Source organism: Hemitrygon akajei, chromosome 3 (assembly GCF_048418815.1).
Source record: "Hemitrygon akajei chromosome 3, sHemAka1.3, whole genome shotgun sequence".
NCBI classification, from domain to species: Eukaryota; Metazoa; Chordata; class Chondrichthyes; order Myliobatiformes; family Dasyatidae; genus Hemitrygon; species Hemitrygon akajei.
This window is the reverse complement of record NC_133126.1, coordinates 90,410,671-90,438,563: the sequence shown is the minus strand read 5'-3', so window position 1 is coordinate 90,438,563 and position 27,893 is coordinate 90,410,671. Positions and strand designations below refer to the sequence as shown.

Sequence of the window (27,893 nt, the reverse complement as noted above, 5' to 3'; positions counted from 1 at the left end):
AGAGCATGTCAGGCAGACAAAAATAAATGGTCTGCACAGGGAAGAGAAAAATCTAGAAAATCAGGTTGCAGTTATCTGCATGCTGTTGATGAAAACTCTAATAGTGATGAGAGTGACACAGGGTTGGGTAGCTTCAAGATTTACAATGTGGAAACTGACAATAGACAAGCAATATGGCTTGTATCAGTAGGGAATGGCGAATTGATTAAAATGGAATTGGACACTGGCTTGGCTGCTTCAGTCATTTCAAAGATACTGAACTGAAGCCTGCGGATATCCAACTAAGGATTTAAACTGGAGAAAACCTAACTCCTGAGGGAATGACATTCATAACAGTGAAACACAACAATCAACAAGCCACTTTGGGCTCGTATGTGGCAAAAACAGAAGGACCAGCATTGTGGCTGGTGATTGGCTAAGACAACAAACAAGTGACTAGGAGATCCATTCACCAATTGCATGCCACATCCCCTGCAATGAAGCCATCTGAAAGCGAATGAAGAAAGGTGCTGAGAGATGCCACAATTGTCTCCATGTTGTATGCATAAACCACCCACCCAACAGAGGACAAACAGGTGTTGGTGCCAACCTCTGTGCCTCTGGTTGGCAAGGAAGGATTATGCTACTCAGAGAAAGCGGGAAAGCAACAAAAGCAGTGGTCCAACTACAAAAGTTTTGCAGGCAACATATCTGAGAAAGCTTTTGATGTGTTAATTAGGCAGTTACTTGCAAAATGTGGCTTGGTTTTCAGTCGGAACAGTTCAAGGAGCTTCAGGAAAGTTGCAAGCATTCGGCCTTTGTGAGTATAAAGAACCAGAATCTACTCTGTGTGCTTTAAGGTTATTGCATGAAGTTCAAGAGGGAGACAAAAAGCTGCTTGTAAAAGTAGATGCAAAGACCAAAGTCCAGCTGGATGAATGGAGGGCCAAAAAGAAAGGAGTCAATGGGGATATGAAATCAGAGGATTCGTCAGATGATGTTGTGCATGAGAAAACCAAGAGGAGAGATCAGATCGTAAAGGGAGCAATAGAAGGATGAGTAAGAGAATGTTCCAGTGAACTAAATGCACCTTCTCAAGATCAAGATGATCAACTAGAAGAAAAAGGAAGGAGAAGAAAGGTGTCCAGAGCTCTCAGAACCACTTCCTGCAGTCTGAGTCAACTCCTACAACCACCATGGAGAAGGCACCAGTGCCTGAGATTGTTTCACAGTCCCAAGACTCTCCTGCCAAGCAGAGTGACCTTTCCTTGTCAGGAAAGAATAAGAAATCCTCCACAGCAATTAAATCTTTAGGTCTGAATGGGACAATTTAAAATTCACTATGCTGTGGATGTCTGTATAGTAATTGTATTACATAGTGTGCTGTTGAGATGCATTCTGTATTGAGTTGGAGTTTATAGCAAAGCAGGGAGGAGTGTTGTGTGTTTAATACTTCCAAATATTTGAGTAATCTTGCAAACATATAGTTTGATTAAGTATTCTTGTTCGTTCAAATAATTCATTATCGTTTCTGTGTAAAAATAAATGAATTGCACGTCATCATGCTACCACGTCATACATTAATGCTTCGATTAAAGTAAAAACTGAAGTTGGATTTGCATTTCCAGCTCTCTTGCTTTCCTTTTAATTAGTTTTAATGCTTTGGAGTTACAAAACACAACATTCTCAACCACACATTTATAAAATTTTGGCATATATAGAAGTTTTAGATGTCATGCTGAATATTTGCAAAGTCCTAAGGAAGTCGAGGCACTGCCTTGTTTTCTTCGTAATTGCACTTAGGTGCTGGGCCCAGGACAGGCCCTCTGAAAGGATGACACTGATAACTAGATCGCAGATTAAAAAAGAATAATCTCAAAGGCTGTAATCACAACAGGTCCTTCACGCGAACCACAAAGGATCCAACTTGTTTGTTCAGGAGGAGGGTTTTGCTGGGGTTTGGGGAAGGTTTAAGCTAATTTGAAAGGAAAAGGGACACAGAGTTAGAACACAGGCAAAATTAGATGTAAAACTAACTCAATCCAGTGGGTACCTAGATGATAAGAATACCACAGGAACGCAAGGCTGGACTGCACCTATTTTACAACAAGGAGTCTGACAAATAAGGCCGAGGATCTGAGATTAGCATAGATTAGCACGTGGGACTATAATGTTGTTTCTATCATTGACTGATGTTTGAAATTTGGTCATGACTATTAACTCAATATTACAGGGGATGGAGCTTTCAGGCTTCGCAGAGGGGAGGGGAGGGGATGTAAATGAGGAGGTGGCATTGCAACATTAAAGACTCCATTACTGCAAGATATCTAAGGATTACATATTGGTGGAGCTTGGTAGGCAATCACTTTGCTGGGGAAATACCACAGGCATCCTGACAGTAAAAAGAAAGATATGTAGGCAAATCACAGAATGACGTAAAAGTAATAGGGTAATTATAGCAGGGGATTTCAGCTTCCCCATATCAACAGGGATTATCTGAGTATGAAAGACTTGAAGTGGGCAATAGAGTTTCCTGAGCTGATATGCAGGAGTACTGGACATTATCAGTGAGAATATCAGTGGGAGACATTTTGGAGATAGTGACCATAACTCAAAGTTTCAAGGCCATTATGGAGAAAGACAAGGATGGCCCAGAACAAAATTGGGGAAAAACCAAATTTAATGGGATGATACAGCAGCTAGCACAGGTGAATTGGGGCAGTTACTTTTAGGCAAGTCTATAAGCTATCGGTGAGAAGCATTCAAAAACAAAATACTGAAAGTTCAAGACCTTAAAGACAAAAGGAAAGGCCAACAATGTGAAGGAATATTCATGTCTAGTTAAAGGTAAGAGAAGTTTGCATAGGACAATACTAGGGATCTGAGAACAGGAGGGGCTGTACAGGAGGATGCAAAGTGAAGGGGGGGGGGGGTTTAAAAGGAAATAGCAAAGGCAGTGTGAATTTGCATCGGTGGGAAAGATTAAAGGAAATCCCAAAGTGTTTTATAAGTACATTAAGGACAAGAAAGTAGCCAGGAAAAGAGTAGACCCATTAGGGATCAAAGTGACAATCAGTGCATGGAGCCAGAAGCTTTAGATGAGATCTCAAACGAATACTTCCCAGCTGCCTTCACGACAAAGAACGTTAGTGTAGCTGGAGACACATTTCGGGCTGCTTTGAGAGGCAAGGGAGGAAATGGTGGGGAAATTTGACAGAAAATTTCTGCTCTCTGCCACAGCTATGGGCAGTAAATGTTGAACCTTCAAAATGAGCAGCAGAGTAAGCCAGTGTTCGACAGGCCAGTGAGAGAGAATGGGATGTGAGAATCCTGCTGGAGGGGAATGGGATGTGAGAACTCTGCCAGAGGGAATGGGATGTGAGAATCCTGCTGGTGGGGAATGGGATGTGAGAACTCTGCCAGAGGGAATGGGATGTGAGAATCCTGCTGGAGGGGAATGGGATGTGAGAACTCTGCCAGAGGGAATGGGATGTGAGAATCCTGCTGGAGGGGAATGGGATGTGAGAATCCTGCTGGTGGGGAATGGGATGTGAGAATCCTGCTGGTGGGGAATGGGATGTGAGAACTCTGCCAGAGGGAATGGGATGTGAGAATCCTGCTGGTGGGGAATGGGATGTGAGAATCCTGCTGGAGGGAATGGGATGTGAGAATCCTGCTGGTGGGGAATGGGATGTGAGAACTCTGCCAGAGGGAATGGGATGTGAGAATCCTGCTGGAGGGAATGAGAGGTGACAATCCTGTTGGGAGGGGGAATTGGATGTGAGAATGAGAGGGGAGAATCTTTCTGGGAGATAGAATCAGAGGTGAGAATCCTGCTGGGAGATAGAATCAGAGGTGAGAATCATGCTGGGAGAGAGAATCCAAGGTGAGAATCCTGCTGGGAGATAGAATCAGAGGTGAGAATCCTGCTGGGAGAGAGAATACAAGGCGAGAATCCTGCTGGGAGATAGAATCAGAGGTGAGAATCCTGCTGGGAGAGAGAATCCAAGGTGAGAATCCTGCTGGGAGATAGAATCAGAGGTGAGAATCCTGCTGGGAGAGAGAATCCAAGGTGAGAATCCTGCTGGGAGATAGAATCAGAGGTGAGAATCCTGCTGGGAGAGAGAATCCAAGGCAAGAATCCTGTTGAAAGGGGGAACGGGAAGTGAGAAATGGAGTTTAGTTTCCTGGGAGAGAGAATTGGAGGTGAGAATCCTACTGGCAGGGCAAACGGGATGTGAGACAGAGAAAGCAGACTCCTCCTATCTCACCTTTGAGGTAAAGTGATGTGAGGTGAGGTCTCTCAGTTGGAGCTCACTTACATCCATACAGTTCGAGCAATCGCATTGTGAGGAGAATCCCAGAGGTCACGCCCCCCCCCCCCCCACTTAAGCCCGATCCCATCACCCCACTCACTTTTCAGCATTTTCACGGCCAACTTTTGAGTGGACCCATCCTCCATCTTCAAATACGCCTCCTTCACCGAGCCAAACTCTCCTGGAAATTAAAATGGAACCAATTGTTGGCAAAGCAGAGATTGGTGTCATCGATATCCCCACTGATGGGAGCCTTAGCTGATTCTTCAGGGGGTCTAGGCACACTGAAGTTGGTACAGTGACCTGTAATGGACAACCTGCAGGCCCAAGGAGCAGGGAAGTTATGCTGCAATTGTACCAAACCTTGGTTAGGCCACAGCTGGGCGACTGTGTGCACTCCAGTTTGCCACAGTGCTGGAGAGGGGACAGCGGAGTTTCACCGGGGTTAGAGTGCCTCCTGTGTCTCCAGGCCAAGTCAATGCGTTCTGCACCCAGTGAAATGTGGCCACATTATTTGTAGCCAGTTTCGACCATCAGCAGCAGTAAGATTATATTCAGGTTCTTGGGTTATATATTGGCAAGGGCTGAGGAAATCGCTGTGCCACTATGAATGAGAGGTATATATTTTATTTACAGGAGAGCCCAAACAGGATGTCATTAAAAAAAAAGCATCTCCTACAGCAGAGAGCTGCCTGGGTGTGCTGCAGTGAGGCAGGATTACTCCGGCAAAAGAGGAGTCAATTTAGCCAGTGCTGTTTGTTTGCACAGCCATCCCACCAGTGCTAGATTATCTGCACGAATCTCTGCAGTAGGACCTGCATACGCAGCTGTCTGACTCAGAAAGACCAGCAAAGCATCGCTCATTCCCATTGCCAACTGCACTAAGGTAAAGCAAAGATTTAACGAGCACAGTGCATCACGCAAAGACCAAAGGAGGCAGCTGAACAATATTCAATTTAGATTAAATAAAAACAGATGACGGAAGTCTGAAAGAAAAACAAAAAGACATGGAAGCACTCAGCAGTCAAGGATCACCAATGGAGAGGGAAACCAGTTTATATCATTTCAAAAGGAGGGTTTTGTGGAGAGATAAATTGGTTTATCGTTTCAAAAGAAGGGTTTTGTGGAGAGATAAGCTGGTTTATTGTTTCAAAAGAAGGGTTTTGTGGAGAGATAAACTGGTTTATCGTTTCAAAAGAAGGGTGTTCAGTCTGATTTAATAACTCCTGTTTCTCCTTCCACAGATGCTTCCTGACAGGCTGAGCAGGTTTAGAATATTCTGTTTTGGTTTCACGTTATACTTCACTGCGAGTGAGGGACAACTCATGTGATTAGTACTTTCTTCCAGTTACTTGTTAAACCAACTAGTTTCTGTGGGCACTGGATGTATAGTCAAGACTGACTTCAGTACCACCATCCTAGCAATTCCTAGTGACATATTGAATGATTTTACAGTGGGTCTCAGATCTGGCTTACCAACTAGCAGTCGTCCACACCATTTCACATTGTCCTGTTGTTTATTCTGTGTCAGTCAAGGAGAAATTACAGGAAGCATCAGCCAGAGGCCCTCCCTCACCAACCAATAGAGAGCAGTAAAGCCAGAACAACCACATACACTCAGAAGGGTAAATGACTATCAGGCCTGCTGATTGACTGACCTCTTCCCAGCGTCCGACCCAGTTCAAGGTGCTTCTCGTGGATGAAGATGTCTTCCAGCTTCTGCTTCAAAGCATCACTAATTTCCAAAGTGTCAACTGCATTCAGACAAGAGAGAATTACTGGGTGCAGGGCTGCAGAAGGCAACCTAACATTGTACCTAACCAGGATGAATGAGAAAGTGCGAAAGGAAGTATTATTTTTGTCTTGTGAACTGTGAGTAGTTTTCACAAGCTGATTAACTCAGTAACAAGTTTTAAAAATCCAATTCACTTCATTCTATAGTTAGACTCTTCAATAAATCGAAGTTACAATAACCTCAATGAAACTGGTCACTATGTGTCAATAGGTTATTATGGCCTTGAATGTTGTGTGATCTTACTGCAGCTTGACCAATCATATTGGCTCCAACAACACCAGGATCAATGTCTCTCAGACAGATTAAAATTCTGCAGCGCACCGCTTTAACACAATAGCTATTGGCTATTCCAGCTTGTGCTCTTTAACAATATGATTAACAAGGCGAACAGATGGGTTCTGCTTTTTGTATTTCACACAGAGGGAAGCAAAAGTGTGGAACAGGCAGCGGAGGTGGATCACGTCACCAGGTTTGAGATAGGGGCTGGATTTACATCTGAGAAAATGGAAGAGGTACAAAGGATGGATAAAAATTGCAGTCAGAAAGCATGTATATGTGTGTTTTAACACACCCACTCCACTGTGCGTGTTCTTTTCACCCAGGCACCAAAATAATCTTTAGGGCCTGATTTACATGCACACTTCCTCGAGAAATAAATGCTAGTTTGATGCCTCCGAAAAAAAATTAATTTTGGTTCTCGAGTTCATCTGTGACAAATCCAAGCAACGTGAATCAAAAATTCTTTAGTGGTGAGGAACGAAGAACTGTGGAGCAAGGAGGTTTAGGTGTCATTAAGTCCTAACCTATAGGTCCAAGGTGCAATCAGAATGGTTATTTATGAAGTAAATATTTTACACAGAGAGTGAAGGGTGCCTGGAATGTGCTGCCGGGGTGGTGGTGGAAGTGGAAATTATGGCAACGTTTGGACAGGAACATGGACAAGCAGGGAGAAGAGGGACATGGACCACATGCAGGGAGATGGGAGCAGCTGAAACTGGTATTAGGGTCAGCACAGACATCGGTGGCCGAAGGGCATCTTCCTGTGTTATTCGGTTTTATGTTTTATTTTCCATATTGGAATTAATCTCAAGGGCGCTCAGTAACATGAAATACTTGGCATAAGACCATAAGGCAAAGGAGCAGAAGTCGGCCATTCGGCCCATCGAATCTGCTCTGCCATTTCATCATGAGCTGATCCAATCTCCCCTCTAATCCCACTCTCCCGCCTTCTCACCGTAACCTTTGATGCCCTGGCTACTCAGATACCTATCAATCTCTGCCTTAAATACACCCAATGACTTAGCCTCCACTGCCTCCCATGGCAACAAATTCCATAGATTCACCACCCACTGGCTAAAAAAATTTTTTTGCATCTCTGTTCTGAATGGGTGCCTTTCAATCCTTAAGTCACGCCCTCTCGTACTAGACTCCCCCACCATGGGAAACAACTTTGCCACATCCACTCTGTCCATGCCTTTCAACATTCAAAATGCTTCATTCTTCTAAGCTCCAAGCTCCAAGGAGTACAGTCCAAGAGAGGTCAAACGTTCCTCATATATTAACCCTCTCATTCCTGGAATCATTCTAGTGAATCTTCTCTGAACCCTCTCCAATGTCAGCACATCCTTTTTTAAATAAGCTCCCCCTTGAACCTGCTCCACTATTTAAAAAGGGCTTGCTAATCTGATTGTAACCTCAATCCCACATTATTGCCTGGTCCTTCACTCTCCCTGCTTTTCAGGAACATATTCAAAGATTCCAAACAGTGACCACTGCTTCTAGATTCACTCGCTCATGAAAACATTCTACCCACGTTCACTGTGTCAAGACTCTCAGGACTGTGATTTAAGACTATGGAAGTGAAGTGTTTAAGGCTCCACAAGTCAATAAGGTGGGTTAGGGTACTGCACAAAGTATGAGCCCACGGTATTTCAGAAATAAAACTATCATGGACAGGAGATTGGCTGACCGGCAGAAGGCCAAGAGTGGGAATAAAGGGGGCATTTTCTGGTTGGCTGCTAGTGACTAGCCGTGTCCCTCAGGGGTCGGCGTTGAGTCCCCTACTTTTCATGTTATATGTTAGTGATCTGGATGACAGAATGATGGTTTTGTGGCCAAGTTTGTGGATGTTACAGCGATAGGTGGAGGGGTAGGTACTATTGAGGAAACAGAGAGTCTGTAGAAGTGCTTGGATAGATGAGGAGAATGGGCGAAGAAGTGGCAGAAGAAGTACAGTGTCTGGAAGTGTATGGTCTTCCGCTTTGGTAGAAGAAATAAAGCAGAGGTTGATAGGCTCTTGATTAGTAACGCCATCAAAGGTTACAGGCAGAAGGTAGAAGAATGGGGTTGAGAGGGAAAATAAATCAGACACGATCAAATGGCAGAGCAGACTTGATGGGCTGAATGGCCTAATTCTGTTTCTATGCCTTGCAGTCTCCATAAGGCCACAAGACTATAAGACACAGGAGCAGAAATAGGCCATTCAGCCCATCGAGTCTGCTCCACCATTCCATCATGGCTGATCCGGGATCCCACTCAACCCCATATACCTGCCTTCTCGCCAAACCCTTAGATGTGACCAATCAGGAAACTATCAACTTCCGTCTTAAATATACCCACGGACTTGGCCTCCACCGCAGTCTGCGGCAGAGCATTCCACAGATTCACCACTATCTGGCTAAAAAGAATTCCTCCTTATCTCTGTTCTAAAGGGTTGCCCCTCAGTTTTGAGGCTGTGACCTCCAGTTCCAGATACCCCCACCACAGGACACATCCTCTCCACATCCACCTTATCTAGTCCTTTCAAAACATCCCCCCCAACCCCCAGCATTCTTCTAAATTCCAGTTGAGTAGAGGCCCAAAGCTGCCAAACACTCCTCATATGTTAACCCCTTCATTCCCTGAACCATCCTCGTCAACCTCCTCTGGACTATCTCCAATGACAACACATCCTTTCTAACAATCGGGGCCGAAAATTGTTGACAATACTCCAAGTGTGGCCTGACTAGTGTCTCAATGGGTCAGCATTACATCCTTGCTTTTATATTCTATTTCCCTTAAAATAATGCCAACATTGCATTTGCCTTCTTTACCAAAGACTCAACCTGTAAATTAATCTTCTGGTGGTCTTGCACGAGGACTCCTACATCTCTCTGCACCTTTAATTTGTGAGCCTTATCCCCATTTAGATAATAGTCCGCACTATTGTTCCTTTTACCAAAGTGCATTATCATACATTTCCCAACACTGTATTCCATCTGCCACTTTTTTGCCCATTCTTCCCATTTGTCTAAGACCTGCTGCAATCGCTTTGCTTCCTCAGCACTACCTACCCCTCCACCTATCTTCATATCATCCACAAACTTTGCCACAAAGCCATCAATTCCATCATCCAAATTATTGACAAACAACGTGAAAAGCAGCAGTCCCAACACTGACCCCTGAGGAACACCACTAGTCACTGGCAGCCAACCAGAAAAGGCCCCCTTTATTCCCACTTTCTGCCTCCTGCCTGTCAGCCATTCCTCTATCCATGCCAGTATCTTTCCTGTAACTCCATAGGATTTTATCTTGTTAATCAGCCTCAGGTGTGGCACCTTATCAAACATCTTCTGAAAATCCAAGACATCATCCACTGCCTCTCCTTTGTCAACCCTGCTTGTCACTTCCTTGAAGAACTCCAACAGATTTGTCAGGCAATATTTCCTTTTACAGAAGCCATGCTGACTTTGACTTTATTTTGTCATTAGTCTCCAAGTACCTCATAACCTCATCCTTACCAATAGACTCCAACACTTTCCCCACCACTACAGTTAGGCTAAATGGCATATAATTTCCTTTATTTTGCCTTCCTTCTTAAAGAGTGGAGTGACATTTACAATCTTCCATTCCTCCGGGACCATGCCAGAATCAAGTAATTCTTGAAAGATCATGACCAATGCATCTGTTATCTCTTCAGCAACCTCCTTCAGGACTCTGGGATATAGTCCATCTGGCCCAGGTGACTTGTCCACCTTAAGACCTTTGAGTTTCCCTCAGACATTTTCCTCTGTAATAGCACTCCTGCTCCCTGACACTCACGGACCTCTGACACACTGCTAGTGTCTTCCACAGTGAAGACTGATACAAAGTACCCATTAAGTTCATCTGCCATTTCTCTGTCCCCCATTACTACCTTACCAGCATCATTTTCCAGTGGTCCAATATCAACTCTCACCTCCCTTTTACTCTTTATATAACTGAAAAATCTTTTGGTGTCCTGCTTTATATTAATGGCTAGTCTTCCCCCATTTTTCATCTTTTCCCTTCTTATAGCTTTTTTAGTTGCCTTTTGTTGAATTTTAAAAGCCTCACAATCATCCAACTCTCCACTCACTTTTGCTACCTTATATGCCCTTTCCTTGCCTTTTATGCAGTCCTTAACTTCCCTCGTCAGCCACTGTTGCCTACCCCTGACATTTGAGAACTTCTTCCTCTGTGGGTCATTTATCCTGCGCTTTGTGAACTATTCCCAGCAACTTCAGCCATCTCTGCTCTGCTCTCATCCCCGCCAGTATCCTCCTCCAATCCACCTGGGCAAATTCCTCTCTCATGCCTCTGTAATTCCCTTTATTCCATTGAGTTATGCTTCTTCCGTTTAAATTGCAGTAAGAACTCAATCACATTATGATCACTGAATCCTAAAGGTTCCTTTACATGAAGCTCCCTAATAAAATCTGGGTTATTACAATCTAAATCCAATCTAAAATAGCCTTTCCCTGAGCAGGCTCAAGCACAAGCTGCTCTAAAAAGCTATCTTGTAGGCATTCAACTCTCACTGAGTCAGAAAGTTAAGTTGAAGCTTTATAAAACTCTGGTTAGGCCACATCTGAAGTATTACATTCATTTCCAGTCACCCCATTCTAGGAAGGATGTGGAGGATTTGAAGAGGATGCAGAAGAGGTTTACCAGGATGCTGTCTGGAATAGAGGGTATGTGGTATAAGGAGAGATTGGACAAACTTGGGTTGTTTTCTCAGGGGCAACAGAGGCCGAGGGGAAACCTAGAATTTTATAAAATCATGAGAGACATAATGCAGACAAACAGCATTTGTTTTCTACTGATATCTAATATTAGAAAGAATTCATTTAAAGTGAGAAGAAGAAAGTTCACAGGCAAAGTAAGTTTTTTTTTAAAAACACAGAGACGGGTGGGTTTCTGGAATGCTCTACCGGAAGTAGAGATGGTGGCAGATACGATAGAGGCATTTAAGAGGCTCTTTGCAGAGAATGGAGGGAGGTGGATCATGTGCAGGCAGAAGGGGTTAGGGCTCACAAGCTCAATTAGTTTGGCACAGCACAATGAGCCAAAGAGCCTGGTCCTGTTCTGTACTGTCTGTGTTCTATGTTCTGATTGAACAGGTTCATGCAGAACCCCCAGCTGGAGACCTTAACATATTAAATTATTCAATGGGGCAGAAGTTAAGAAGGAATTTCATTCGAAGAATCCAGAGGCATGGTGAATAATCTTAAAGCATTGACAAGCACTCAGAAAGCACCTTTTCCAGATCTATTGAAACATGAGCCTCTTCTCCGAGGGTTTTAAATGCTAGGCAGTAATTTAAGGTCCCAAGATCAAAACAGCAAAATGCATTGATTTACATTACATAACGAGCTTCAGGATATGGAGGCAAGATAGGTAAATGGTCAGAATGCCAGATCAGAATGAGATCTCTTTTAAAAAATGAGTTTTATTTGTCACATGTATATTGAAACACACAGTGAATTGCATTGTTTGTGTCAAATCAAATCAGTGAAGATTGAGCTGGGTGGCAGCCCGCAAGGGTCACCACGCTTCTTGCCCCAGTATAGCACGCCCAGAACTCACTAACCCCAACCCTGACTGTACGCCTTTGGAATGTGGCAGGAAACTGGAGCACCCAGAGGAAACCCACGCGGTCACAAGCAGAATGTACAACCTTTACAGGCAGTGGCGGGAACTGGATTCCTGATTGCTGATCGCTGGGGCTCTAAACTGATTGCACTACTGTGACACCCTGACTGGATGGGCCAAATGGCCTACTTTGGCTCCCATGCTGTAATTTGGTGATAATGACTCTGAGTATCTAACGGGCATGATACTTCTGAGTTAGTTTGTCCACTGCAACATAATCACATCAGAAAGGAGTGGAACAGCCGCCAGACTCACGCACATGTGGCCTCGATGCGCATCGCTCCCCTGCGGTTGTAGCTCCGTCCTGCCCGGTACTGTACCACCTGGCCCACTCCATTGGATGCAGGGACAGGAGCAAAGGCAGCTCTGTGCAGGGAAATGACTTAGTTAGAATTGGCGTCAGTATACAATGCAGCTTCTCAGAATCGTAAAGTCACATCAATAACAACCATTCACTGTAACGTCCCAGAGCTGAGGTTACATGTCTGGGGTTACTTTACTGCTGAGATTACTGAGATCGAGCTGTTCAGAGCCACACACACCACGTGCTGGAGTTGCTCAGTAACTCAGGCAGTCGACATATTGGGCCGAGACCCTTCATCGGGACAGGGAAGGTCGTGGGAAGAAGTCAGATCAAAAAGGTAGGGGGAGGGGAGGAAGAAGCACAAGCAGCAGGTGAGAGGTGAAACCGGGAGGTGGAGGGGTGAAGTAAAGAGCTGGGAAGTCGATTAGTTAAAGAGAAACACAGCTGGAGAAGGGGGAATCTGGTAGGAGAGGACAGAAGACCATGGAAGGAAGGGAAGGGGGAGGACCACCAGAGGGAGGTGATGGGCAGGTAAGGAGATAAGGTGTAAGAGGGAAACAGGAACGGGGCATGGTGAAGGAAGGAGAGGGCAATTACCACAAGTTTGAGAAGTCAATGTTCATGCCATCAGGTTGGAGGCCACCCAGGTGGAATATAAGGTGTTGTTCCTCCAACCTGAGTGTAGCCTCATCGTGACAGTAGAGGACACCATGGACTGACATGTTGGAATAGGAATGGGATGTAGAATTGAAATGGGTGGCCACCAGGAATCCCACTTTTCCTGGTGGATGGAGCGTAGGTGCTCAGCGAAGTGTTCTCCCAATCTACACCGGGTCTCACCGATAGACAGGAGGCCACACCAGGAGCACGGGGCACAGTAGATGGCCCCAACAGACTCACAGGTGCAGTATCACCTCACCTGGAAGGACTGTTTGGGGCTTTGAATGGTAGTGAGGGAGGAGGTATAAGGGCAGGTGTAGTTTGCAAGGATAAGTGCCAAGAGGGAGATCAGTGGGGAGGGACAAATGGACAAGGGAGTTGTGTAGGCAGCGATCCCTGTGGAAAGCAGAAAGTGGGGGAGGGGAGATGTGCTTGGTGGTGGGATCCTGTTGGAGATAGTACCAGCTGCGCTGGTCGCGGACACTGATGGGGTGGTAGGTGAGGCCAAGGAACCCTGTCCCTGGTAGGGTGGCAGGAGGATAGGGTGAGGGCAGATGTGCACGGAATGGAAGAGATACGGGTGAGGGCAGCGTTGATGGTGAAGGAAGGGAAGCCCCTTTCTTTGGAAAAGGAGGACATCTCAGTTGTTCTGGAACGAAAAGCCTCATCCTGAGAGCAGATACAGTGGAGATGGAGCAACTGAGAAAAGGGAATTGCATTTTTACAAGCGACAGTGTGGGAAGAGGTATAGTCAAGATAGATGAGAGAGTCAGTGGGTTTATAAAATATATCAGTAGATAGACGGTCTCCAGAGATGGAGACACAGAGATCAAGAAAGGGGAGGGAGGTGTCGGAAATGGACCAAGTAAATTTGAGGGCAGGGTGGAAGTTGGAGGCAAAGTTGATGAAATTGATGAGCTCAGCATGGGTGCAGGAAGTAACACCAATGCAGTCATGGATGTAGCCAAGGAAGAGCTGTGGAGCAACGCTGGTGTAGGCTTGACACATAGACTGTTCCACATAGCCAATGAAAAGGCAGGCATAGCTGGGACCTGTGTGAGTGCCCATGGCTACAGCTTTGGTTTGAAGGAAGTGGGAGAAGCTGAAGCTGGGGGAGAAATTGTTGAGGGCGAGGACCAGTTCCACCAGATGGGGGAGAATGGTGGTGGTGCTGCTGGAGGGGAACTGGCTGGGTGTGGAGTCCAGAACAAACGGAGAGCTTTGAGGCCATCCTGGTGGGGATAGAGGAGTATAGGGACTGGGCATCCATAGTGAAATTAAGATGATCAGGGCTAGTGAACTTAAGGTCATTGAAGAGATTGAGGTTAAGAAAGAGAATCAGTACTGGATTTATTATCACTGGTTAAAATGATTTGAAAATCATTGTGTTGCAAATACAGAGTCATACAAAGACATAAAGATACTATAAGTTACAAAAATAAATAAATAGTGAAACAGAAGGACTGTCAGGGTAGTGTTCATCGGTCCATGGACCGTTTAGAAATCTAATGGCCGAGGGGAAGAAGCTGTTCCTGAATCGCTCAGTGACATCAGAATGATTGCAAGGGTAGGTTTCTCATTCAGAGGGTGGTGGGTGTATGCAACAAACTGCCAAAGGAGGTAGGAGGAGAAAATATTTAAAAAGTACTTGGACAGATACCTGGATAGGAAAGGGATATGGGCCAAACTTAGACAAATGGGAGCAGCTTAGCTGGGAATATTGGTCACTGTGGCCCAGTTGAGTCTAAGGGTCAGTTCCATAGAACCATAGAACACTACAGCACAGTACAGGCCCTTCAGCCCTCCATGTTGTGCCAACCCATATAATCCTTAAAAAAAGTACAAAACCCACACTACCCCATAACCCTCCATTTTTCTTTCATCCATGTGCCTGTCCAAGAGGCTCTTAAATACCCCTAATGTTTTAGCCTCCACCACCATCCCTGGCAAGTCATTCCAGGCACTCACAACCCTCTGTGTAAAAAACTTACCCCTGACGTCTCCCCTAAACTTCCCTCCCTTAATTTTGTACATATGCCTGCTGGTGTTTGCTATTGGTGCCCTGGGAAACAGATACTGACTATCCACCCTATCTATGCCTCTCATAATCTTGTAGACCTCTATCAAGTCCCCTCTCATTCTTCTACGCTCCAAAGAGAAAAGTCCCAGCTCTGCTAACCTTGCTTCATACAACTTGTTCTCCAATCTAGGCAACATCCTGGTAAATCTCCTCTGCACCATCTCCATAGCTTCCACATCCTTCCTATAATGAGGTGACCAGAATTGAACACAATACTCTAAGTGTGGTCTCACCAGAGATTTGTAGAGCTACAACATGACCTCTCTACTCTTGAACTCAATCCCCCTATTAATGAAGCCTAGCATCCCATAGGCCTTCTTAACTACCCTATCAACCTGTGCAGCGACCTTGAGGGACGTATGGATTTGAACCCTAAGGTCCCTTTGTTCATCCACACTCTTAAGTAACTGACCATTAATCCTGTACTCAGTCTTCTGGTTTGTCCTTCCAAAATGCATCACCTCACACTTGTCCGGATTGAACTCCATCTGCCATTTTTCTGCCCAACTCTGCAGCCTGTCTATATCCTCTTGTAACCTTCGACAACCTACAGCTCCATCCACAACTCCTCCAATCTTCGTGTCATCCGCAAACTTACTCACCGATCCTTCCACCTCTACATCCAGGTCATCTATAAAAATCACAAATAGCAGGGGTCCCAGGTTCCTGCACTGTATGCCTCTATGAATCTAATACTACAAAACAGCTGATTCAGAGCTGAGTCAACAAGGTGTGTTTTAAAGAATATTTTCAAAGAAGATAGATGGGCAAAGAGAGGTTTGCAGGGAAGTTAGACCATATGACCATAACATACAGGAGGAGAATTGGGCCATTTGGCCTATCGAGTCTGCTCTGCTATTTCATCATGGCTAATCCATTTCCTGCCTTCACCCATATCCCTTCATGCCATGACCAATCAAGAATCTATGAACCCCTGCCTTAAATATACATTAAGACTTCATCTCCACAGCGGCCTGTGGCAAAGAATTCCACAGATTCACCAGTCCGGCTAAAGAAATTCCTCCTCATTTCCATTCTAAAAGGAAACCCCTATATTCAGAGGCTGTGTCCTCTGGTCTTAGACTCTCCCATCACAGGAAACATCCTCTCCACATCCACTCTATCAAAGCCTTTCACCATTCCATAGGTTTCAATGAGGTCACCCCTCATTCTTCTGAATTCCAGTGAATACAGGCCCAGAGCCAGAGCTAATTCCATCATCAGAAGGATGAAGATCCACTCACCCAAACTGCAGCTCCTTTTTCCGGATGTGGTAGACAACAAGCAGCACACTGATTAAAGTTATGACTGCGCACAGGATGCCAATGATCAAAGGTGCCCATGAGATACGTGTCCTTCGATTCCTGGACTCTGAAAGGTACAAGTCATGAAGAGCAGGGTTAGCCCTGAGGTGCCAAGCTCAGCACCTTGCAGCACACATTGCAATGGAGGTAACAAGTGGGAGATGCTCGCTGGAGGGCCAGTGGTGACTGACGGGAAGCTGTCGATGCAACTTTTGGATCTAAGCCCATAGCGCCCTAGAAGTGTCTACTGCACAGGTTGCTAAAGAAGGCAGAAGGCATGCTTGCCTTTATTAGCCGAGGAATTGCAGTCAAGAGTCAGGAGGTTAAGCCGCAGCATTATAAAACACTAGTTAGTCCACTGCTGGAGTACTGCATTCAGTTCTGGTCCCCCCCATTATAGGAAGGATGTGGGGGTTCGGAGACGGGTCAGAAGACATTTACCAGGATGCTGCCTGGATTAGAGGGCAGGGGCCATAAGGAGAGGTTGGATAAACTAGAGATGTTTTCTCCTGAGTGCTGAAGGAAAACCTGACAGAAGTTCATAAGGTTACGACAGGCACAGACAGAGGAGACAGTCAGTATCTTTTTCTCCCCAGGGCTGAGGTGCCTAATTCCAGAGGGCACGCATTTCAGGTAAGGGTAAATTCAAAGGAGATGTGCAGGGCAGGATTTTTACAGCTGGGGTGAAAGTGGATGTAATTGCAAACATGGCACTAAGAGTCTGTTAGGCACATGAATGTGCAGAGAATGGAGGGATATGGGTATCGTGTAGGCAGAAGGAAATGGCTTAGCTTGACAGTTAATTAGTTTGGTACAATATTGTGGACTGAAGAGGCAGTTCCTGTGCTGTATGTTGCCAATGGTCTGGTTTGTAGTGATAAGAATAATGACGTCAGCAAACCTTCAGCATTAACACAATGGCTCACAAATTGTCATGCACCATTACCAGTGGTCTGCCAGGTGGCTACACAACGGCCCCATTACAGTCACAAACTTCAATCACCTCCAATATAACTGTAGTGTCATTTCCCATTTGGAACTGAAGCTGGGCCTAGGAGGGTGGATGGGGAGAAGGGACTGGCTGTCGGAGATCCAATCGGAGCATCAAGCCATTGGGAAGTCACCCTCCATCCCAACGTCGTAGATTTGCTCTCTCCAGCTCTTGATGTCTTTTCTGACTAGAGATTTAGCTGCTTCCTTTTTAATCTTGGCCTCCAAGCCCTCTGTGGTACCAAATTCTATATATTCCCCACATTCACCTCCATCAGTGCCTTAACCCTTTTTCTAGGTCCCACCATGTCCCAATCTGGGGCGGTGTTTAAGAACTGGAAAGTTGCGAAAGTTACACTGTCATTCTAAAAAGAGGGTTTAAAGATATACCTAGCGATTATAGACTGGTACGTGTAATTTGGATGAAGTCACCTGGACAATGCAGATAAATTAAGCATGGATTTGATAAGGTCCGTCTAATTAACAATAGTGCTTTGGCTAAAGTAATGTTGAAGTGGAAAATATAGTTAATGAGGTCCAAACGACATTAAAAAGGTGCCAGAAGGTAGGCTTAACATCAAGAATAAAGGTCAGGCAGTGCAAGGGGAAATGGCAGCTTGTGCTGATAATGTACTAAGTTACAGGAAGTACTAGCAACGAAGGCATATTTTTGGAATGAACACCATTGTTTATGATGGGAGTTCCTCAGGGAATACCAGGGTATTCATTTACATCAATGGCTTGGACTTGGGTCCACAGTGTACAATTCCAGCTGTGCAGATGCCACCAAGTTGGCAGGGGATGGGGCCAATCAGAATATTCCTTCAACAAACCCGTACAGATGTGTAAGACCCTTCTTTGCTGCACAATAAATGTAGAGGAGGGTTGAGATATTCAACATAAACATTTTAGTGACCAGTCCTAACTTCCCTGTGCACATGCCAAGATATTAAAGTCCAGCAACCTTATCCAAACAGAAGAGAGGGGAGTTTTCTTTACCTTGCTCCTGGCCTAGGAAGAGCGCTGGTTCACTCCACGGGCCCCTGCCACCTGCAGTCTGTGCACACACCCGAAATGAATGCTTCTCAGATGGATCGAAGCGGCGTAGGATAACTTGGGTTCCCGCGTTCACTGGGATCACCTGCAAAGAAATGCACAAATCCTCATGATACCAACGCGAAAGGTGCAAACACACCATTTCTAACCACAGCAGTGGATTCACAAGGCTCCTTGAAAATGCTAGTCTGAAAAGCCTCCACATGGAGCAGAGTGCCCTGACACAGCTTTTAATTATCACATACAGACCTCATCTCTTCACCACAGTGCCTCACATGACTGGCCAGCTCATTGCATTTTACAGTCTCCCTGGAAACTATTATTGGTATGATTCACAAAATCTTGCAAACACATTTGAGTTCTCAAAGGGTCTCTTATTCTTGATTGATGCTGCAAACAATACAACCACTTTTCTGTGTTCTCTTGCCATGGGCAAACTGTTTAATCCAGGCTTGGCATTAGAGAACTGTTAGTGAGCGATAGAGGTAAATGGTATTTCTGTTGAACACACATCAGAAGGAAGTTAGCCACCAAATGGGTTTACAGTCTAAACCAGGAGGAGATTATATCACCATCTTCAAAACTGCTGCAGTTTTGGTTAGCAACACTAGCTGTGAATTTTGATCTTTTAATCCCAATTATTGTTGGATGCCAAGTTACATAAATACAAACCAGATCAGAATGGATGGTAATTACACAGGAAATAAGCAAAAAGACTTATTGGACAGTAAACAAGGATGGGATGGAAAGGGAGGTTGCTGGGAGACCTGCAGGACTGACTTGGAAATGGTGCAGATTGCACATTCATTTAAAATTGAAGAGAAGGGACAGTTTCCTGTTCAGTCACACGATCCAAGGCTTGGTTTTGTAATGCTTAGGTAGAGCTGTAAAGGGCACATAGAAGATTCATGAAAATGCAAGGCCTGAGGTAAAAGGAGATGCCAGATGGCGTCGGGCTATTTTTCCTGGAATATATGAAGTTGAGGGATGACTTTATTGAGGTTTATAAAATCATGAGGGACAGAGATAACTCAGATAGCCAGTCTTTTTTTCAGGGTAGTGGAGTCTAAAACCAGATGACAAAGATTTAAGGTGAGAGGGGAGAGATTTAATGGGGATCGGGGGTAAAGTTTTCACACAGGGGGTGGTGAGTAAATGGAACAAGCTGCGGTAGATGCAACGAGAATATCTGAAAGACGTTTTGGCAAATACATGGAAAGGAAAAGCAGGGATATGGGCCGAGTGCAGGTAAACGGATCTCGCTTGGATAGCCATCCTGGTCAGCATGGATGAGCTGGGCCGAAGGGCCTCTGCCACTCTGCCACAATTGAAATGCTCCATTTGCTCACAGCAGAAGAATGCCTACAACCCTGCAGCAGCTGACAAATCCATTCTGGCCGCCTTCCAAACACATAAGTCAGATCTTCATAATACCCCGAAGACCTCGGTGGGACAGTGGCGTGGTCAGTACAGCCACTGCCACACGCCTCCAGGTTCAATCCTGACCTCGGGTGATGTCTGTGTGGAGTTTGCATGTTCGTCCTGTGACAGCGTGCGTCTCCAGTTTCGTCCCACATCCTAGTAATTGTGGGTTTATTAGGTTAACTGGCCGCTGAACTGTAAATGGACCGTAATGTGTAGGGGAGTGGTAGATCTGGTGAAAGCTGCTAAGAATATGGGGTAAATAAATGGGTTGGAAGGGAATTAGTGTAAAAGTGGGTGGCTCTTTGTCAGGATGGAGACACGTCTCTATCAAAGGAGGTGTAAGGTGCTCCTTCCCTCCACTAGCCTGCAGGTCACCCTTATGCAAGGTTCAGCACCTGTTTAGCCCCCACTGATCAGGGTCACTTGAATTCAAGGACACAGGTGATAGCTGGTGATATGAGTAACTGGGGCACATCACAAGTCCTGGTTATGCAACCAAAGTTGCCAGGCAGACAATCTCCGAAGAGTATTGATAATGGCTGGGGTCACCTGAGCTTGTAAAGTCACTGGCCAGAAGAAGGCAATGGCAAAAAGAGTTGGAATAAAGGGAGCCCTTTCTGGTTGGCTGCCAGTGATGAGCAGTATTCCACAGGGGTCTGTGTTGGGACTGATTCTTTTTACATTATATGTAAATGCTTTGGGTGATGGAACTGATGGCTTTATTGCAAAGTTTGCAGATGATACGAAGGTAGGTGGAGGGGCAGGTAGTGTTGAGGGAATACAGAGGCTACAGAAGGACATAAACAGATTAGAGAATGGGCAAAGAAATGGCTGATGGAATACAGTGTCGGGAAGTGTTTGGTCATGCACTTTGGTAGAAGAAATGAAAGGGTCTAAATGGAGAGAAAATACAAAAAAACTCTGAGGTCTAAAGGGTCTTGGGAGTCCTTGTGCAGGATTCCCTAAAGGTTAATTTGCAGGTTGAGTCTGTGGTGAGGAAAGCAAATGCGATGTTAGCATTCAGTTCAAAAAGACTGGAATATAAAAGCAAGGATGTAATGTTGAGACTTTATAAAGCACTGGGGAGGCCTCATATGGAGTATTGTGAGTAGTTTTGGGTCCCTTATTTTAGAAACTGGAGAGAGTTCAAAGGAGGTTCACGAAAATTATTCTAGGACTGAATGGCTTATCATATGAAGAGTGTTTGATGGCTCTGGGCCTGTATTCACTAGAATTAAGAATGAGAAGTGACCTAATTGAAACCTGGCAAATGATGAAAGGCCTTGATAGAGTGGATGTGGGGAGGATGTTTCTATGGTGGGAGAGTCTAAGACCAGAGAACACAGCCTCAGAATAGAGGGGGGAGGGTTATTTTAGAGTGGAATTGAGGAGGATTTTCTTTGGCCAGAAAGTGATGGATCTGTGGAATTCGTTGCCACAAGTGGCTGTGGAGGCCAAGTCTTCACGCATATTTAAGGCAGAGGTTGGTCAAGACAGTGAAGGGAGATGGGGGTGGGTGAACAAGAGATTGGGGCTGAGAGGAAGAATGGATCAGCCATTATGAAGTGGCAGAGCAGGCTTGATGGGCCAAATGGGCTGAATCTGCTCCTATATCTTATGGTCTTATTTCCGTAGAAAAAATTGCCAAGAACAATCATGGTCGTGGATAGGAGCACGATCGCCTACATCATACAATGGAGCACATAAAGAATGAATGAATGCACTAAAATTTATAAGAGTGAGAAGGTATCTCATAGGAACCCTCTAAATCCCAACAGGACCGGACAGCCTAGAGGCTTCCAATGGTTGGGACGTTCAAGACCAGGGATTGCAGGGTTATCATTTAGATCTGAGATTGAAACAAATTTCTTCTCCCAGACAACATTGAATCTCTGAAGTTCTTTACCACAGAAAGCAATTCAAGTTTTGATCATCCTGCTATAGGAAAAATGCAACTGAGCTGGAAAGAGTGCAGAAGAGATTTCAGAGTATGTTGATAGGACTTAAGGAACTGAGCTATGGAGGGTGGTTCTGCAAATCAGGACTTTATTGATTGGGGTGTCTAGAATGAGGGGTGATATCATAGAGGCATTTAAAATCATGAAGGGTATAGAAAGAATGATATGTGCAATCTGTTTCCCAGGTTTGGGGAATCAAAAGGTGGAGGGCTTAGGTTTTTAGGTGAGAGGGGAAAAATTTATTAGGAACCTGAGGGTTAACTCTTTTCCCCAGAGGGTGGTGTGCACATGGAACAAGCTGCCAGAGGAAGTGGTTGAGACAGATACACTAACAGCATTTGAAAAACTGTTGGACAGGTATGTGGGTAGGAAAGAGTTAAAGGGATATGACCAATCACAGGCAAATGGTAATAGTTTAGAAGTGAGTCACCAGGTACTCATCCGGCCAAAGGGCCTGTTCCCATGCTGAATTGCTCGATGACTCTGTAATCAGGGAGGATTTAGATATTTTTCTGAGGCCTTGAACGAGCAAAGGGTGTGGTAAGAAAGTTGGAACAGGCTATTGACTCTGGATTTCCAGCCATGATCATGTTAAATGACAGAGCAGGCTCGATGGGCTGAATGGCCTTCTCTGGCTCTTATTTCCCACTGGTTCGAATGCTGTATGTCCAGCAACTACTCACAGGGCATTGATTAACATCTTTTAAAATCATGCAGCATTCACAATATACTTGGAATATATGCAGAATGGCGCATGAATGTCCCAGCCTCTCAAATCTCTCCCAGATCATGTTTATTACAGGTTGCAGTTCCTGTAATTCATCCCATCGATGTAGCCCCACTCCTTCCACAGGGAAATCCCACGTCCAAATAACGACAAAATGCCCTCCTACCCCCTACGTGTAGTGAGTAGCGATGGAAGGCGCATTACAGGCGATGTTAGGTAGACAGTCCCCACACAGAAACACTGTCTTTCTTCAGCAGCATAGAAGAGAAGCTTTCATCTGCTCACACCGAGCAGATCTAAGGCATGACCTTTCCTCACACTACGTGCCTACACTTTGAAATGGTTCACGGACTGGGACTCCTCTCTGTATAAGTCGTTGATTGGTCTGTAGGAGACACAGCTTTGACAAAAGAAACAAAAGCAGGAGAAAGTCATCTGGCTCCTCACACCTCATCCAACTTTTAATAAGCTCATGTGGACTATTTACTTCAGCACCACCTCCCTGCACAAATCCTTAAATCTTGATTCTTGTAGTATCTAAAAAATTTTCAATCCCCATCTTTCAATATACTCAGCAACTGAATATTCACAGTCCTCTAGAGTCATCTTCATCATCATCATTGTTGTCATCACCTTCATCATCATCATTATCGTCACCATCACCATCTTCAGTGTCATCATCATTGGCATCATCATCATTATCACCATCATAATCATCATCATTATCATCATTATGTGCTGTGTTGTATGACGTGGACAATCATGGTCTCACAACCATGATTATTATTGGCAAATTGTTCTACAAAGTGGTTTGCCATTGTGTTCTTCTGGGCAGCGTCTTTACAAGACAGGCGACACCAGCCATTATTAATACTCTTCAGAGATTGTCTCCCTGGTGTTAGTGGTCGCATAGCCAGGACTTGTGATACGCAACAGCTGCTCGTACGACCATCCACGACCTGCTCCCATGGCTTCATGTGTCCCTCATCAGGGGCTAAGCAGATGTTACACCTTCCCCAAGTTGACCTGCAGGCTACGAGGGAAGTAGCACCTTACACCTCCTTTGGTAGAGACGTATCTCCACCCCACCACTCTCTAAGGCAGCAAATGCAAAAGATTCATAACCTCCGACTGAAGAAATTTCCTTTGACCTCTATCCTGAATAGCTCTTTCCCTTACTCCAAGACCATAACCTCAGTTCTAGACACTCCAACCTGAAGACACATCGACTCCACGTGGAACCCAGTGCCCAGTGTCGTAAGAGTCAGCCTGAACCCTGGGTCCTGGAACGGCAGCCTGAACCCTGGGTCCGGGAACGGCAGCCTGAACCCTGGGTCTAGGAACGGCAGCCTGAACCCAAGGTCCAGGAACGGCAGCCTGAACCCTGGGTCTAGGAACGGCAGACTGAACCCTGGGTCCGGGAACGGCAGCCTGTACCCTGGGTCTAGGAACGGCAGCCTGAACCCTGGGTCCTGGAACGGCAGCCTGAACCCTGGGTCCGGGAACGGCAGTCTGAACCCTGGGTCCGGGAACGGCAGCCTGATCCCTGGGTCCGGGAACGGCAGTCTGAACCCTGGGTCCGGGAACGGCAGCCTGAACCCTGGGTCCGGGAACGGCAGCCTGTACCCTGGGTCCTGGAACGGCAGTCTGAACCCTGGGTCCGGGAACGGCAGCCTGAACCCAGGGTCCGGGAACGGCAGCCTGTACCCTGGGTCCGGGAACGGCAGCCTGAACCCTGGGTCCGGGAACGGCAGCCTGAACCCTGGGTCCGGGAACGGCAGCCTGAACCCTGGGTCTAGGAACGGCAGTCTGATCCCTGGGTCCGGGAACGGCAGCCTGAACCCTGGGTCTAGGAACGGCAGTCTGAACCCTGGGTCCTGGAACGGCAGTCTGAACCCTGGGTCCGGGAACGGCAGCCTGAACCCTGAAACTTGGATAATTCCTAGTGCATAGTAACCAATGAAATCCACATCTCTTTCTTCTAAACCCAAGTACTTACAACCCTAGTTTACATAAGCTCTCCTTGTACTGGTAAACTCCCTCACCGCAGGAATCTTTCTGGTGAATCTTCACTGTGCATGCCCCTATATCCTTCATGTATAGAGAGCGGGACTGTGCATGATATGCAACATGCTGACTGACCATGACCCTTTATCAATAGGAAAAAACAGCCTCTGCTGTCATTTGCAGATCATGTTGCCAGCTTCTTAATTTAGCCCATTATCCATGATGTTTTATCTTATCTTGCGACATTTATGCTGTGCTTTATTTCTCCATATCTGTCAGGTACCTCACTTTAACATCAAAAAGCCGAAGGTTTTTTGAAGACTAACGAGACCGCAGATTCTGGGAGCTGAAACCGAAGACAGATCACTGGTGGAACTCAACAGGTTGAGTCCTGATGCAGGTTCTCAACGTGAAATGTTGACATAGACCTGTTGCCTTGACAGATGCTGCTGGGCCTGAGTGCTTCCAGTGTTCTGTCTTTTCTTTTAGGATTCTTTGATCTTCCTTCTGGCGCTGCTCTGCACTGTTTTGTAGCTGCTGCACTGTATTGTGCACTCATTAGAATGTAAGAAATAGGAGCAGGAGTCGGCCATCTGGGCCCGTCGAGCCTGCTCCACCTTTCAGTAAGATAATGGCTGATCTGGCAGCGAACCCAGCTCCATCTACTTGACTATTCCCCAGAACACTTAATTCCCAGCTATGAAAAAATCTGTCTGTCTTAAATATATTTAGTGAGATAGCCTATACTGCTTCGTTGGGCAGAAAATTCCAGATACATTACTCTCTGGGAAAAGCAGTTCCTCCTCATCTCCATCCTAATCTACTCTTCAGAGAAGGATCCCTAGTTCTGATCTCACCTACCAGTATAAAAAAAACATTTCACAGCATGTATATTACCTCCTCCTTTCACAAGATCCCCTCTTACTCTTCTGAATTCCAATGAAATCCCAGGCGACTCGATCTCTCCTCATACACTAAACCCACCATCTCCAGAATCAACCAGGTGAACCACCTCTGTGAGTACACGTTTTCTCGAGCAAGCAGACTAGAACTACACACGATAGCCTAGATGCGGCCTCGCCAGTACCCTGTACATAAGCTCCATGCACATCAATTCAATCCCTTTAGCGATGAAGGCCAGCATTCTATTTGCCTTCGTGACAACCTGTTGCAACTGCAAACCAACATTTTGCATTTCACGCACAGGCACTTCCCAGTCACAAAGCACAACAGAATGTTGTAATTATTCACCATTTAAATAATAATCTGACCTTCTATTTGCTTTCCAAAGTGGATGACCTCATATTTACCAATATTAAATTCCATCTGCCAGATCCTTGCCTACTCTGTTTCCTTTCACCTACCTGGATGTACTAATGATCTGCCTGAATGGCACACATATAACCATATAACAATTACAGCACAGAAACAGGCCATCTTGGCCCTTACAGTCCGTGCCGAATGCTTACTCTCACCTAGTCCCACCAACCCGCTCTCAGCCCATAACCCTCCACTCCTTTCCTGTCCATGTACCTATCCAGTTTTTTTTTTAAATAACAATACCGAACCTGCCTCTACCACTTCTACTGGAAGCTCGTTCCACACAGCTACCATGCTCTGAGTAAAGAAGTTCCCCCTCGTGTTACCCCTAAACTTTTGCCCCTTAGCTCTCAATTCATGTCCTCTTGTTTGAATCTCCCCTACTCTCAATGGAAAAAGTCTTTCCACGCCAACTCTATCTATCCTCCTCATAATTTTAAATACCTCTATCAAGTCCCCCCTCAACCTTCAATGTTCTAAAGAATAAAGACCTAACTTGTTCAACCTTTCTCTTTAAAAAAACTAGATTTTTTTTACTATATATTAGCATAATTCATTCATTCATTATGTGCCGTGTCATCTGATGTGAGTGCTTATGGTCTTGACCATGACTGTCCTTGGCAAATTTCTCTACAATAGTGTTTTGCCTTTGTCTTCTTCTGGGCAGTGACTTTAACAAAGACGGGAGACGCCAGCCATTATCAAGACTGTCCAGAGGCTGTCTGCCTGGCATCAGTGGTCACATAAACAGGACTTGTGATGTGTACTGGCTGCTCGTATGGCCATCCACCACCTGCTCCCACGGCTTCAGTGACCCTGATCAGGTTGGTGGGGGGGGGGGGTGGGGTGCTAAGCAGATGCTACACCTGAGGCTAGCGGAGGGAAGGAGTGCCTTACATCTCCTATAGTAGTAGAGACGTACCTCCACCCTGCCACCCAGTATCTTGCTACATACTGCAATAAGAAACCAATAAACTAGGGACAGGAAGCAATAGGTCTAACTGCAAGACTTTCACTAGATTACTCGGTAAATCAAGGAGTGTGTTGTTTCCAATAAAGTGGATTTCATGTGAATCTCCTTAAAGCATTGAGAATTTAATGAGTAGATTTACGGGAATAATTAGCAAGTTGGAGAACTGAAGAGTTGGATGTATTGATCAGGGAAGTTCAGCACAAGCTTGGAGCTGGTTGGTACCTGGGCATGTGAATCTCAGGAAGGATTGGGTGTGGACAATGACTGGACAAAGGAAATAGTATGGAGAATTCAAAGGGGCAGAATAAGCAGAAAAGCTGTGTGATGTGGGGCTATTTGGGAGCGATTTCCCAGTATGCTTTCAGAAAGGAATGTTAGTTAAGAACCCTCCAAAAACCAAAGATGGAGAACTAACGTAAAGGCAAAACTGACTTTGAAAAGGACGGTAACGATGGCCAACTGTTAACAGGAGAGACAGAGAGAGACAGATACATAGATGCAGGTAAGTTGAGGATAAAAAAGCTGACAGGTACACTCGAATTCGGCTCCTGGAGATAACTGCTGATGGGCTTAGCACTGATTCAAAGACAGGAGGCTGTATGTGGGGTGGGGGTGTGGTGGGTGGTCCTATGATCTGCAGATGGTTTCTCAATAGTATCTCTAACAGGATTACTGAAAGCTACAGGTTTCTAAGTTTGTCACCCTGTGATAGGACGCTATTCAACTAACAACAGGAATTAGTATACAGGCACAGTACATTTCATATATTACGATGAAAGAGTGTCTCTGTAAGCAGCCACCTTTTTTCCCTCCTTCCCGCTCCATTCCACCACGTATCCAAGAAGATCGCCATGTACATCGCCTGCTGCTATCTCATCCCACTGAATCACAAACGATGAGCCATTGTAGAAGTATGTCACATTCCCTGGTGAGGCGCTCGGGGCTGTGAGAAAACACATCACGTGTCACAAAGATGCAAGCACAGAAAATCCCAGTAGCAGTCAGAGCATTCCTACAAGGTGCAGCTAATGTAATGTCAGTGAATTCAGCTCCACAGCGCAGCAGCCA

The 27,893-nt window shown here is 45.4% G+C and overlaps 1 protein-coding gene across 1 annotated transcript in view; it reads right to left on the bottom strand.

Moving 5' to 3' along the window:
- tyro3 (TYRO3 protein tyrosine kinase) overlaps window positions 1–27,893 on the bottom strand; it is a 106,846-nt gene that overhangs the window by 23,469 nt on the left and 55,484 nt on the right. Inside the window, exons 8-13 of the mRNA XM_073040324.1 lie at window positions 27,626–27,768; window positions 18,359–18,500; window positions 16,310–16,436; window positions 12,281–12,387; window positions 5,954–6,049; window positions 4,396–4,476 (exon numbers count right to left, since the gene is read on the bottom strand). Of these exons, the coding sequence (XP_072896425.1) occupies window positions 4,396–4,476; window positions 5,954–6,049; window positions 12,281–12,387; window positions 16,310–16,436; window positions 18,359–18,500; window positions 27,626–27,768 (696 nt within the window). The remainder of the gene's footprint in view (window positions 1–4,395; window positions 4,477–5,953; window positions 6,050–12,280; window positions 12,388–16,309; window positions 16,437–18,358; window positions 18,501–27,625; window positions 27,769–27,893) is intronic.